Genomic DNA, 12,311 nt, shown 5'->3' on the forward strand with positions numbered 1-12,311 from the left:
CAAAACAAAAGGCTTTATTTGATTTCCCCAAATACTTATTCCATATAAAGAAATATACAGTTCATAAATATACTGTGAGGCCAGCAAAACAAAACAAACCGACTCAAAATTAAAGCAGAGACACCTTCTTTGTTTACTTCATTGTCCTTTCAAGGAAGGGCTGCAATCAGTCTGTCTGCCAAATCGATACACAAAGTCCACTAAGGGGAACACTGAGCCCCATCCCACTTTGGGATTCATATTGATGAAATCATCTAAGTTCATCTTGGAATCTAAAAGAGAAGCAGAAGAGCAAAAGCATGAAGTTCCTGATTCAGCTTCAGTAGCAGCTGTAATGAAAATCTCACGAAACAAAACATTGAAAGCTGAGTTTAAAAGGGCAGAGTTCAGAGCACATCTGCTGAGCAGCAGTCCAGCAACATTCTGCAAGTTGTGCAGTACTACAAGAACGTCTGTACCCAGCATCTGTAACATGGCCTCAACAGGACTTCCAACCCCTACAATTCAGTGATTCTCTGATTTGTCCCTGACCCCTCCCTCTGTCTGTAGCAATAATCAATAATGGCATCACCTGATCAGTATCATTAGTCATAGAACAGTATGCATGACAAAGATTTTTCCCTGTAACAGCAGCCTAGAAAGGGTGTCAGAGCACCGCTGCACAAATAACAACTAAAGCAGGCAACTGCAATGCAACAGGCACCTACTGATCTCTGCATTCATAAAATCCCAACTACTCAAAGGCAGAGGAGGTATTTCCCCACAACGTCCTGATCCAAACTCATCTGAATCAGGGACCCTTTGCAACGAAGGAATTGGGTCACAGCAGCAGTCAGGATCCAGAGCTGCCTTATGTGTTTCAGAAGTGATTAGACCTTTGGCAAACCCAGAATCTGTTACTTCTCAGGCTCTTTCATTTGTTTGTGTTCCTTCCAGCCCTGAGCTTCCTGCTTGCTGCAAGGCCGTGCCATGCAGACAGGATGAAATATCTGACAGAGACCCACCTGTAGCCAAGAGGGATGTTCAGGCTGGCTGGGGGCAAACACTTTGTATTTTACTTATTTTAACTCCTGAACCACTGAAGGAGGTCAAAAGGGTTTCTGCCATGTTTCTGAGAGAAGAGTAACCACGACTGCCTTTTGCTTGGAATTTTATCTCACCTGACCTCAGTAGGAAAGGTAGAAACCATTCTGTCCCAGTTGCAGATCCCAGAGTGCTCAGTGAAATGTGCTGATCTGCAGTTTGGGTTTAGATGCCTCGTATATCCTTTTTCCAGAGCTGGTCTGATACAACAAGCATCCTGTGCTGACTCAGAACCATACTGATCAGAGATTTCCTATCTGTGGGCTTGTTACTGTATGTTCTCATTGACAGGCTGTGAAAATAACCTTTTAAAATACATATTAAAAGAGATTGAGTTTACAGAACAGAGTGGGGTGCACATGGAGTTATTGTTACAGCTTTTCTATCACATTTAAGTATTTATTTTAACAAGGATGATTCATGCACACACTTCAGGATTAAGAACCAAACCAGAGAAGGCTCTAACGAATGCATAGAAAATCCTAGGATGTAACCTGCTTCAGCTGCAAAAACCTCATGTAACTAGGCTTACTATTATAAGGCACAGGTGAGGAAGAGATGTTTGGGAAGCCCAAGCTCAGCAGTGCCAGCCATCACCCAGCTCTCTTCTTTGTACCACATCTACACCACAATGGTTTTGCAACTCACTGAATCCAAGCTCTCACCAATTGTAAGGTCTGGCTCCTAAATCCACCTTTTTCTTGTTTAAAGTCTTTTTGGGCTTTGCACATTAAAAATCCTCACATCCAGCCAAGCATGGTCCTGCTTCTAAAGAATAGAAGATGGCAACCTCCTGCCTAATTATGTGATGATTTAAACTAGCACAAGCCCAGCAATTTGCTGTTGTAGCTCAAGAACAATTAGCAGAGGATAACAGCTCTTGCTCGTGGGTAAACTGCTAAGCTTATTTTCCAATTCCCAGCTTGTCTTTTCTTTCCAGATGCTTTTATTTTAAAACGAATTTGATTACTCATATGGTTTAAGATTTGAAGGATAAGTAATTCCCTGTTTTATATGTACTTGGTAGAATAATAATGTTGTGATAATGTTCTGAGAATAGTAAAGAAGCCCAAAGGGGATTGTTCCCCTAGTCACAAACACAGTTGCTGCTGTTAGTAGCTGTCACAACATCTGTAGGAAGTGAAATATTCTCTTGCATTCAGGAGGACTGTGGCAGAGCAAAACAGTCTGTCACAGAAGTTTAATAAAAGGAAGAGCTGCTTTAACCAGCAAACAAGAACCCTCCTGTCAGCAACGGATGGTCTAAGAACCAACCAGCAGGTGGCACTGAAGCAATATGACAACTATCCATTAGAAAACAGGCTCCTCTCATGTTTTATTCGGTTCAGGAGATAAAAGTCCCCCTATTCTTACTACTCACATCTCATCTCCGAATGCCATGCATGTTATGTTAGCCCTTACAGTTTTTGGAAGCAGCCCAGCAAAAAAACACATGAGAACAACAGAAAGCCCTTTTCCTGAGGCAGATAAAAGAACGATACACAGCAGAATTTACAAATGGGACATCTGGGTGCAAGAGCTGACAAACCAAGCTTGACAGATCCAAGTTTTCACAGAATAGAATTAGAGTCACCAAGGCTGGAAAAGATCTCCAGGATCATCCAGTCCAACTGATCACCTACCACCAATAGTTCCCCTTTAAACCACATCCCTCAGTACAACATCTGAACATTTCTTGAACACCTCCAGAGACAGTGGCTCCACCAATCCCCTGGGCAGCCTGTGCCAGCCCCTGACCACTCTTAAGGAGAATTTTTTCCTAATATCCAACCTGAACCTCCCCAGCACAACTTGAGGCCATTACCTCTCATCCTGTCGCTGTTACCTAAGAGGCCGACCCCCCACCTCACCACAACCTCCTCTTAAGCAGTTGTAGAGAGCAATAAGATGTCCTCTGAGCCTTCTCTTCTATGACTGAACAATTCCAGCTCCCTCAGCTATTGCTTGTAAGATTTGTGCTCCAGACCCCTCACCAGCTTCCTTGCCCTTCTGTGGACACGCTCCAAGGCCTCGATGTCTTTCTTTCTAATCCCAAATGAGAGGAACTAAAGGTTACTGTGCATATGAGCTTCTTACGTTCATACTGGTCTTTTTTTCTTTTCTTCTTTTTTCTCCCCCGGCCCTTCTGGCTTGTAGTAAGGATTCTACCACTACCTGGTAGTGCAAATAAGGCAGAAATGGCAGACTTTTGCCTGGCATCTCTCTGTTGCACAGATAAGTAACAAAGCAATTCCAGAATTTCTCAACTGTCCTACTTAAATTACCTTCAAAACTAAAAAGGAAAAAAAGCCTTTAGAAATCAATCCTCACATGTGCTACCACACACTTGGGGAGAACTGAAATTCAAACAAGGCTTTTCAGTGTTAAGAGTGATGTTAACAGTTGTACACAAGCTGCAAAACCATCTGTTCTGAGTAATTGTGAAACACACTGCAAGCTGTGTTTTACACGGGCTTGCAGTAAGGAGCGCTGATCTCATCAGGTAAGAAAGAACCAAACCTCATTAATTTGCAGAGGGAAGATGCAAGAGAGAACACCAGGCTGGGTTAGAGAGCCCAAGAATGATTGATCTGTGCCTTAAGTTATTATATCTTGTTCAAAAAAAGGAAAAAGAAGAAATACCAGGCTCTTCTGTCTTCTTCCAGCAGGAAGCCACTGGCATTCAGGTGGGACAGGGCAGAACAGTCTGCTACAGCTCAAGCATGAGGATTCCAGCAGAATTGCTTGGAGCATAAAGCTGGGTGAGAAAGCACTGTGTGTGCAGCTCACCAGTTGGGTTTGCCACTTTCACCTGGCACTCACAGCAGAGGCCAGAGCACTGTCGAAAGGACACACACAGGCCTAGCTCTGCAAACAAGTAGGGCAGAGTCAGCTGCAAAAGCAAATTGCATTAGCATGTGATGAGACGTGATGAGAGTCTGGGTTGCTTTTTTATTTTTTGTGTGTGTTTTTGTGGGCTTGGTTGTTTTTTGTTTTTAAAATAATCCTTAATTTCTTTTAAAAAAGCCCTTGTTCAACATCAAAGACACGTATCAAACAGAAGCAGTATAGAAACCCTGCATGCCTTCGTAATCATCTTCTCAAGAGCTTACGAGTGCAGCTTCTCTAAATGACAGCCACACAATAACAAATAAAAATATAATGCTCTGATCTAGATATGCTTCACAAATAAACTGACACTAAAACAATATATGCAGCCAATTCTGTCAGCCGTTAAATTGAAGTCATTCCTAACATGAAATGTGAGCAATTTAATCTACACAGTCACAAATTAACGTGGAAAGCAGAGTACTCTAAGTGAAATGGTGGGGAGAAAACAATTATCCGCAATGGAATTTGGCATGGATGTCAACATTAATACTTCAGGCTCTTTTCTGGTAACAAAAGGTCAGCCACACAGTTTTCAAACAAGATTAAAAAAAGGTACTTTATGCCTGATAAAACTATGCTGAGAAATTATTTCTTTACCAGTCTCTAGAGGAAGAAATTACCAGTTCCCCATGTTGGCAGTAATGTTTTCTAAACCTCCATGTTGTTCTACAGAACTGTATCACTGAAGCACAAGGCTAGGATTTCACTACAGGTTAGGCACATGCTTGCTCTACAGTTGTTAGACCTAAACTCCTCACTGACTTCTGGTCAAGTTTGTTGAGACCTGGAGAACACGACATTTGAGGAAAGGCTGAGAGAACAAGACCTGATCAGCTTTCAACAGAAAAGACGAAGGAGGGAGCATACTGCTGTACGGGTAATGGATTAGAGGACGGACCCAGAGCCTTCTTGGAGGAGTCTGGCAACACAACTCACCAGGGAACATGGGAAATTCCAATTATATACTAGGAAAAATATACATGTATTATTTTTCCATGACTGGTCAAATACTAGAACATTGTGCCTAGAGAGATGCTGCCTCTGTCCCTGGCATTGCTCAAGACTAGACTAGAGAGCCCTAAAGAATTCTGATCTCATTACACCTGCTTAGAGCAGGAGCCCAACTGGATGACTTGTGAATGTTCCTTCTGGTGCAGTAAGGTACAGACTAAGGAATGAAGAATGGAAGGAATGAAGATCCATATACCTTTAAGTTTCTACCAACATCACAGAGACAATCTGGAGGTTGGCTGATACCACCTGGCTGTTGTTCATCAGAAAAGCAAAGCTCAGCCATGCAGTCAAGAGGAGAGTTACAGGGTTTGTATCTATGGAATCATTCATTGCAGCTGGAGGTATATCTACAACTGCTTGGATCATTTTACAACTGTACTTAGTGCAGTAATGTTTTAACCTGAGTAGCAGTTTTCATCTCTTCCCAGTCTGGCCTGGTCAACACTCATCACACCTTCATTAATGCTCAACTATCACAATAAGGTTTCCACAGGCAAAATACCCTCAGCACTTAAGAGGCTTCAGCTAGCAGTGAAGCATGCACTGCAGGCTAGGTTAGGCATTCTCTGCTTCCTCTCTCATCTCTACATATCATTTTACTGAAAAGAAGGACTAGGACAGGGTTTGAGATGCTTTATAACTTGGAATGTCCAAAAACACCTAAAGCTCCATGAAATGGTATCTGTGCTCTCATGCCCATTCATAACTCATTTATATTTAGTTTGAAACACAAAATTTTCTTAGAAGCCAATTGCAAAGACTGTGAATTAAGTTCCCTGCAACTTAAAACCATAATAAACTTACCCTTAAATACAAAATGTATTTCTTTGACCCTACCTTCTCTAATATATAGCATTGTATTATTTAAAAAGCAGAAAGAGCAAAACCAAACACACACAACAATGGCAAACTCTTCTAAAACTAAACTTTATGCTTTTCTCCATCTGGGAACAAAATGAACGAAAATATAAAGCCAGCCTGGCAAACGTGTTTAGTATAAGCTGACATGCTGTGTGGAAAGTATGGCTTAAGAATCCATATAGAATAGAAGAGATGGCAACTCTTCATTTCTGTGCTTGGACCACAGGCTATTATCTAAACTAACACTCAGTGCCTGGGGAAAAATTGGCTGACTTGCCCATTTGCCCCAGAAGCATCCTTAGGTCTATTCATCTGGTAGAGAAACTTCAAACATCTTAGGTGGGCCTTTCTTTCATCTCCCCATTGTAATGATAGCACAAAACCACTCTTCTCTGCTCAGTTTATGAGAACTGAGTAATTAACATTTGACAATGGTAACTGCCAGGAGGCACGCTAGGCTTCGTGTGTTCAGAAAAGACAAATGCTTCACAACTCTGTCATCTTACCAGCAGTTTCAATGCAAGGGTATGAAGGAGGAGGTTTCTGCCATTTCCCATTTGCATCCTTCATATGAGATCTGTCTGAAGCAAATGTCTTCAAGTACAAATCTGCTCGAATCATTCTGATCTTCCTAAACAATAATGAAATAATGAAAAACATCAAATAAATGCATCAAATAAATAAATAAAAATGATGTGTGCATGTAATGCCACTGTCACATATTTGTTAGTCATAGTTATTAATTAGGCATTCTGAACAAGAGCTCTTCTTCCTCTTGAACAGCATTAATTTAGTTAAACACTTAACTCACAAACATTGTGCCAAGCAGCAAACTAGCTCCCAAGAAACTGGAGCATGGAAGAAAAGGGCTTTCAATAACTAAAAGATGGCAACCCCTAGGTAAAGAGCTTTAGAGACATAACGCAGTGCATTTAGCTTCCTGAAATATAGCAGAAACTTCTGTCACTGTCTATCCACAGACAGAACTTCAACTGAAGTCTCCAGGAAATACCATCCGTGGTCTTTATTTTTGTTGTCAGCACCTGTGAAATTCTGGATGAAGGCTGTCATCCGGCCTGAAGGCCTCTGCGCTGTACATCTCAAAAGGACACGGAAATGGCAACACAGTGTCAAGGTCATAAACGAAGTTCTGCTCTCCACCCGGAACGTGAAGTAGGATAACATGGTAGTCCTGAGAAGAAGAATTTCATCGTTTAAACAGCTGTTTATCAGAAACTGAAAGAGAGAGGAAAAAAAAAATTGTCCTAAAAGCAGAAGCTACAGCTCCTTTCCTTTACATCATTTCTGTCCTTGAAATTTAGGCCCAGACATCTCTGCCACCAGAAGGGAGGATTCCTAATGGCACCTCACCCTTGTTACTCTTCAGTAAACCTTGGTATTCTTCCCATTTCGTTACCGTCTCCTTTGATTTAAGCCTGGACAGCCAAACTAAAGCTAAACTATTCCTTATACCAGCTATTTTATTCCTTAACACATAAGTAACACAGGCACGGCGGAGGCTTAGAGAAACTGGAGTTATTTACCTTGTTCATTACACTGCAGCTTTCCAAAGCTAAACTGAAGGTAGTTGGCAGTTTACTACAGAGAACACTAAATCCACTCACAAAAAGTTTGAAGCTCTGTCTTTTGACACTCGAGCACAACCCTAAGCAAAGAAGACTGAGAAATGAATGAATAAGATCTCGGGCAAGCTATTTTCACAGACCAATTTACCTATGCAACTGTATGCAAAAACAACATTTAGAAAAGTCTGTTACAAAGTACATGAAGAAATGAACTACAAGCTTTACAAAAACTCCATCTGAGCTCAGGCTGATTTGGGCTGCTGCCTGGTTCACCGATCAACCCTCCTTTTTAAAAGACAAGCTTTTATAAGCAAATGCTAGTGCCAACTATTTCTTCCCTGCATAACATGGGCTGTGTAAGATCTAAGATTTCTGTAGCCAGAAAGCTTCACTCTTTCTACGTTTAAAGTCCCATGCGAATCACTTTTTAGTAAGTACTGGGGAATTTATTCTTCCAGGGTTCATCTCAACCTGTGTCAAGAGAGACATCCACTCAGCAATATGGAGGAGTTACACAAGTCTGAGACTAAACCCATCAACTCTCAGCTACCTAGGGCTTATATTCAACACAAGCAAATTTGCTCAAAGCTAGGGTTGTGATTATGTGTACTTATGGAAATATTGCTACTGCAAGACTATGGAAGGTATTTGCAGACTTTCTGCAGATATTTTTTGGTCATTATTATTTTATAGCTGTGCAGTATCAACAATCAAATTTGAACTGCTGAAGGATGGCATGAAAATACATCTGCTCTGAAGACAAAATTCTCTGTTTTTCTGGTTTCATCATTATTGCCATCAGTGACCAAAAGGATATGGCCAAAACTGCACAGGCTCTGAGTTCTCCTTGAGGAAAACAGCAAATCAAGGAGCCTTCTAGTACCTAAAGGGAGCCTATAAACAGGAGGGGAATCAACTCTTTGAAAGGGTAAATAACTGCAGGACAAGGAGAAATGGTTCGAAGTCGAAGGAGGGAAGATTTAGGTTGGATGTCAGGGGGAAGTTCTTCGCTATGAGAGCGGTGAGGTGCTGGAACAGGCTGCCCAGAGAGGCTGTGGATGCCCCGTCCCTGGAGGTGTTCAAGGCCAGGTAGGATGAGGCAGCCTGGTCTAGTATTAACCATGGATGCTGGTGGCCCTGCCTGCAGCAGGGGGGTTGGAACTTGATGATCCTTGAGGTCCCTTCCCACCCAAGCCATTCTGTGAAATGCCACAGTCCACAGAAATATCTGAAATATTTTCAGAGAGAATTAATGATTCTGCAATTGCAGTTAGGAAGCTTGCAGATATCTTTTGCTAAATTTCAGAAACACACAGCCACACAAAACTGCAACTCTGTAATGTTGCATAGGTAAAAGAGATTCCATAGAGGCTAAACTGCTTTCACAATCAAACTACACTCCAAAGACACCACTTAAGGGCAGTTTAAATGCCGAATCATGAAGACATATAATGCTTACATTTTTCAATCCTAGATCAACCCTATGTAGGTATTTAGATCCATCTTTTACTTACAAATACAGACTTCTACTACAGATTCTACAGAGCTGGTGGCCCCAACAAATCCAGATGGTAATTTTCACAGATTTGTTATACACTCTTACCAAAGTTAAGGTCAGTCATTTGAAGATTTGTGTCTCACTGTTATTTTCCTACGAGCCATAAAAAGGAACACTGGACTTTGGCTCTTAATGAATCTGCTGCAGAAAAATAATAAATGCTGATGCAGAACTATGGAATGTCTGAAGCTGCAGGGACCTCAGTGTCCATGTGGCACAACCCCTGCTCCAGCAGGGACACCCAGAGCAGGATGCACAGGTCCACATCCAAGAGACTTTTGGAGATCTCTAAGGAGGAGACTCCACAGCCTCTGGGCAAGCTGTGCCAGTAGTCATCTGTCTGCACACTGAAAAAGTATTTTACTGATACACAGATGTTACAGGAAATGTGGATAACACTGCCCACATATGGTTGTGCAAACGTCAATTATCAAACATGCTATCAAATACCAAAAAAAATAAAGAAAACGAAAGGCCTTACCCAGACAACAGGTTCATCTCCATGCCCTGATTTCTGTTTCCAGAGTGGAATCTGAAAGTTAAGTGATTTGAAATGAAACACTGCAGCTCCGTACAGATGAATCTCAACGATCCACTGCATTGCCTTCTCTCACTGCTGCAGGCAGAACAGTTTTGCTAGCTCCTATCTCTTAGGAGCATCGGATACTATTCTGAACCATACTATCTCATCACTCCTCTCGACTTCCAGGTGACAAGGCAGGGTTTCCCCACCACCTACAGGGACACCACGCTTCTCCCCTTTAGCCCAAGCACATCAGACAACCACATCTCACAGTGGGAGGTCTGAACACGCCTGATCCTGGATTCTGAAGGGCCGTAGGGCCACGTCCCCCCAGGGCAGCCAGGGGTTGGAAAGCCAGGGGTCACGTCTCCACTGCGCTGGGCAGTGGCTTCAAGGCTGCGGTGTAAGGGTGCGGGGGAGCACCCAGGCGGGGCTTCACAGCCTCCGCCGCATTCAGACCGCGACCGCTCACCATCCTCCTATCGTTGGATATGAAAACAGCATAGAACTCCTCCAGAGGGTAGCGATCCTGGCTCCTGATGTACTCGCAGAGCTTCCACACGTTCTCTTCGCTGTAAAACACCAAGGGCGGGACTTTTACTCCTCCTTCCCACATTCCCAACAGACTCAATTCCTCTGTGGGCGGCTCCCCACCTTACGCGGCCCCACCGCCGCACACCATCGTTGCCTCAGGGCCCACACCGTGCTACGCCCGCCGCCATACTGCGACCACCTCCCGTCCTCGCCCCGGGCCTTTCCCGGCTCTCCCCTTACCAGTAGCAGCTGGTGTAGACACACGCAGCTCGGGGAGGCACTGCCGCAGAGTACGAAGACGGAGACGGCCGCTCCATGGCCGGGCCCACCCGGCGGCACAGCGCCCGCCCCCTGCTGGCAGCCACGCCCCCCTGCTAGCGGAGCGCGTCGTTTAGCCAATCCCGTGGCGCCCGAGTGGCGCGCGGTGGCGTTTCCGCGCCGAAACTCAAATTGACGCAGCGCGACGCACATATCCTTCCGCTAGGCGGGCTGGGACTCGCGGCCGGAGGAAAAAAGAGGCCGCGGGCAGAGCGAACCCAGCGAGCCTCCGAAAACGCGGAGAGCGGAGCGGCGGCGTGCCGGCGGCGAGGCCGTTCTCGGGCGGCGAGGGGGTGGGTAAGGTGTCAGGACGCCGTCGCCGCGGAGGGATCCCGCCGCCATGGTGGTCTTGCGAAGCAGCGGCGCCTGCCGCGGGCCGCCCTTCGCCATCATGGACTCCAGCTCCGAGTTCATCTCCCTGCAGCCCACCGCGCTCGGCTCCCGCCGCACCTGGACGCGCTCGCAGAGCTCCTTGTCCGCCGACGGCTCCAAAGAGATGGAGAGGAGGGGGAGATCGGCTGTGAGTGGTGCGCAGCGCCGGGGTTGGGAGGAGGGGCGGGAGCGGCGCGGTGCGGTGCGGAGCACGGCGCGGCGGTGTCGGCGCTGGATATCGTGTTCCTTTTGCGAGCGGAGGTGTGGGGGAGCGGGCCGAGAAGCGTGCTACGAGCTCTGCCTCCGCCTTGCCCACTCTGCTTCCTGCCTGTCCCGTACGAGCCTTTTTGTTTTTTGTTTTTTTTTTAACTTAAAAAGTGCTCCGAGAAAGATTTTAGAGATGTCTTTTCTTTGGAGTAGTTGTGGTCAGGGTTGTAGCGAGAGCGCTCGCTGTTCTGATGGCAAGAGCGTGAAAAGCAGAGTTTGGTGAACACTGAGGTGATGTGGAGCTGCCGTGAAGGTGCTGTGTGGTCTCAGAACTCCTTTAGGCGTCGGGACCCATTTGTCTTCTCAAGACTGTAGAGCTAGGAAGAGGGAGGGAAGATTTAGGTTGAATATCAGGGGAAATTCTTTACTACGAGAGTGGTGAGGTGCTGGAGCAGGCTGCCCAGAGAGGTTGTGGATGCCCCGTCCCTGGAGGTGTTCAAGGCCAGACTGGATGGGGCCCTGGGCAGCCTGGTCTAGCATTAAATGGGAAGGTTGGTGGCCCAGCATGTGCAAGGGGGTTGGAGATTCATGATCCTTGAGGTCCCTCCCAACCCTGGCCATTCTGTGATTCTGTGAAGACTCATAGAATCACTAAAACTGGGAAAGGATCATCCACCAAACACCAACCCATCCCACCATGCCTGCCAACCATGTCCACAGTGCCACATCCACATGGTTCTTGAGCACCTCCAGGGATGGTGATCCCATCCCAACTCTCTGGGCAGCTGTGCCACGGCATCACCACTCTGCGATGAAATTTCTCCTAATATTCTACCTGAACCTCCATTGATGCAACTTCAGGCCATTCCAAGAAGTTCTTGGGGTGTCTTTTCTTTACAAGCAGACATGGAGTCTGCTTAAAAATCCACACTTTTGCGGTGTACAAGACATGGCTGTGGAAGCCTCCATGGTCTTGGGCTGCCCATTGTATTGCCCTCCCTCACATGTAAAGTGAGGCAGAAGAAAACATCTGGCACGTTGTCAGTGTGGGAATGGCAATGGGGAAGTTCAGTGTGAACGGAATCACTGCAGTGAATGTTAGATCATTATTATGGAACCAGTTGTAATGTTTTTCTTTGTTTTGTGGTGGTTTTTTGTTTTTTTTTTCCTCCTCAGCAGAAATTTGCCTCAAGGCTTAGAGTCATTCTTTCTTCGAAGGACCCCTGAGGGTTGGCTGGAGCACTTGGATTGCAGAGACCTGTAGGAGTGCCCTAAAGGGTAGGGTTGAACATGCAGTTGGAACCAAGATGAAGTCCTGATGTCATTTTCCTAGCTGCTCAATGTGCAAAGTCTTGGTAGCAGC

General features: G+C 45.2%; 2 protein-coding genes across 6 annotated transcripts in view; one reads left to right on the forward strand and one right to left on the reverse strand.

Annotated features, from left to right (window-relative positions):
* On the reverse strand, nt 1-10,463 carry NTAQ1 (N-terminal glutamine amidase 1). Of its 2 annotated transcripts, XR_007375744.1 has the most exons (7): nt 10,292-10,463; nt 9,990-10,089; nt 9,476-9,526; nt 6,894-7,042; nt 6,357-6,481; nt 1,161-1,388; nt 161-272 (listed from the first exon to the last, which is right to left on the reverse strand). XR_007375744.1 is itself a non-coding variant. In XM_048939342.1 (6 exons), exons 1-6 carry the CDS (start codon nt 10,366-10,368, stop codon nt 139-141), a joined length of 636 nt encoding a protein of 211 aa, XP_048795299.1. In that variant the 5' UTR covers nt 10,369-10,447; the 3' UTR covers nt 1-138. The 2 variants fall into 2 exon arrangements, 1 of the variants encoding a protein (XP_048795299.1); XM_048939342.1 differs by lacking the exon at nt 1,161-1,388 and having other exon boundaries at nt 1-272; nt 10,292-10,447.
* A 77-nt stretch (nt 10,464-10,540) lies between these two features.
* ATAD2 (ATPase family AAA domain containing 2) overlaps nt 10,541-12,311 on the forward strand; it is a 34,544-nt gene continuing 32,773 nt past the window's right edge. For 2 of the 4 annotated variants that reach the window (XM_048939337.1, XM_048939338.1), the window contains exon 1: nt 10,541-10,889. In XM_048939337.1, the coding sequence (XP_048795294.1) occupies nt 10,710-10,889 (180 nt within the window). In that variant the 5' untranslated portion in view covers nt 10,541-10,709. Of the gene's footprint in view, nt 10,897-11,547; nt 12,227-12,311 lie in introns of those variants that run through there. The other 2 variants (XM_048939340.1, XM_048939339.1) reach the window with 2 other exon arrangements.

Source organism: Lagopus muta, chromosome 3 (assembly GCF_023343835.1).
Source record: "Lagopus muta isolate bLagMut1 chromosome 3, bLagMut1 primary, whole genome shotgun sequence".
NCBI classification, from domain to species: domain Eukaryota; kingdom Metazoa; phylum Chordata; class Aves; order Galliformes; family Phasianidae; genus Lagopus; species Lagopus muta.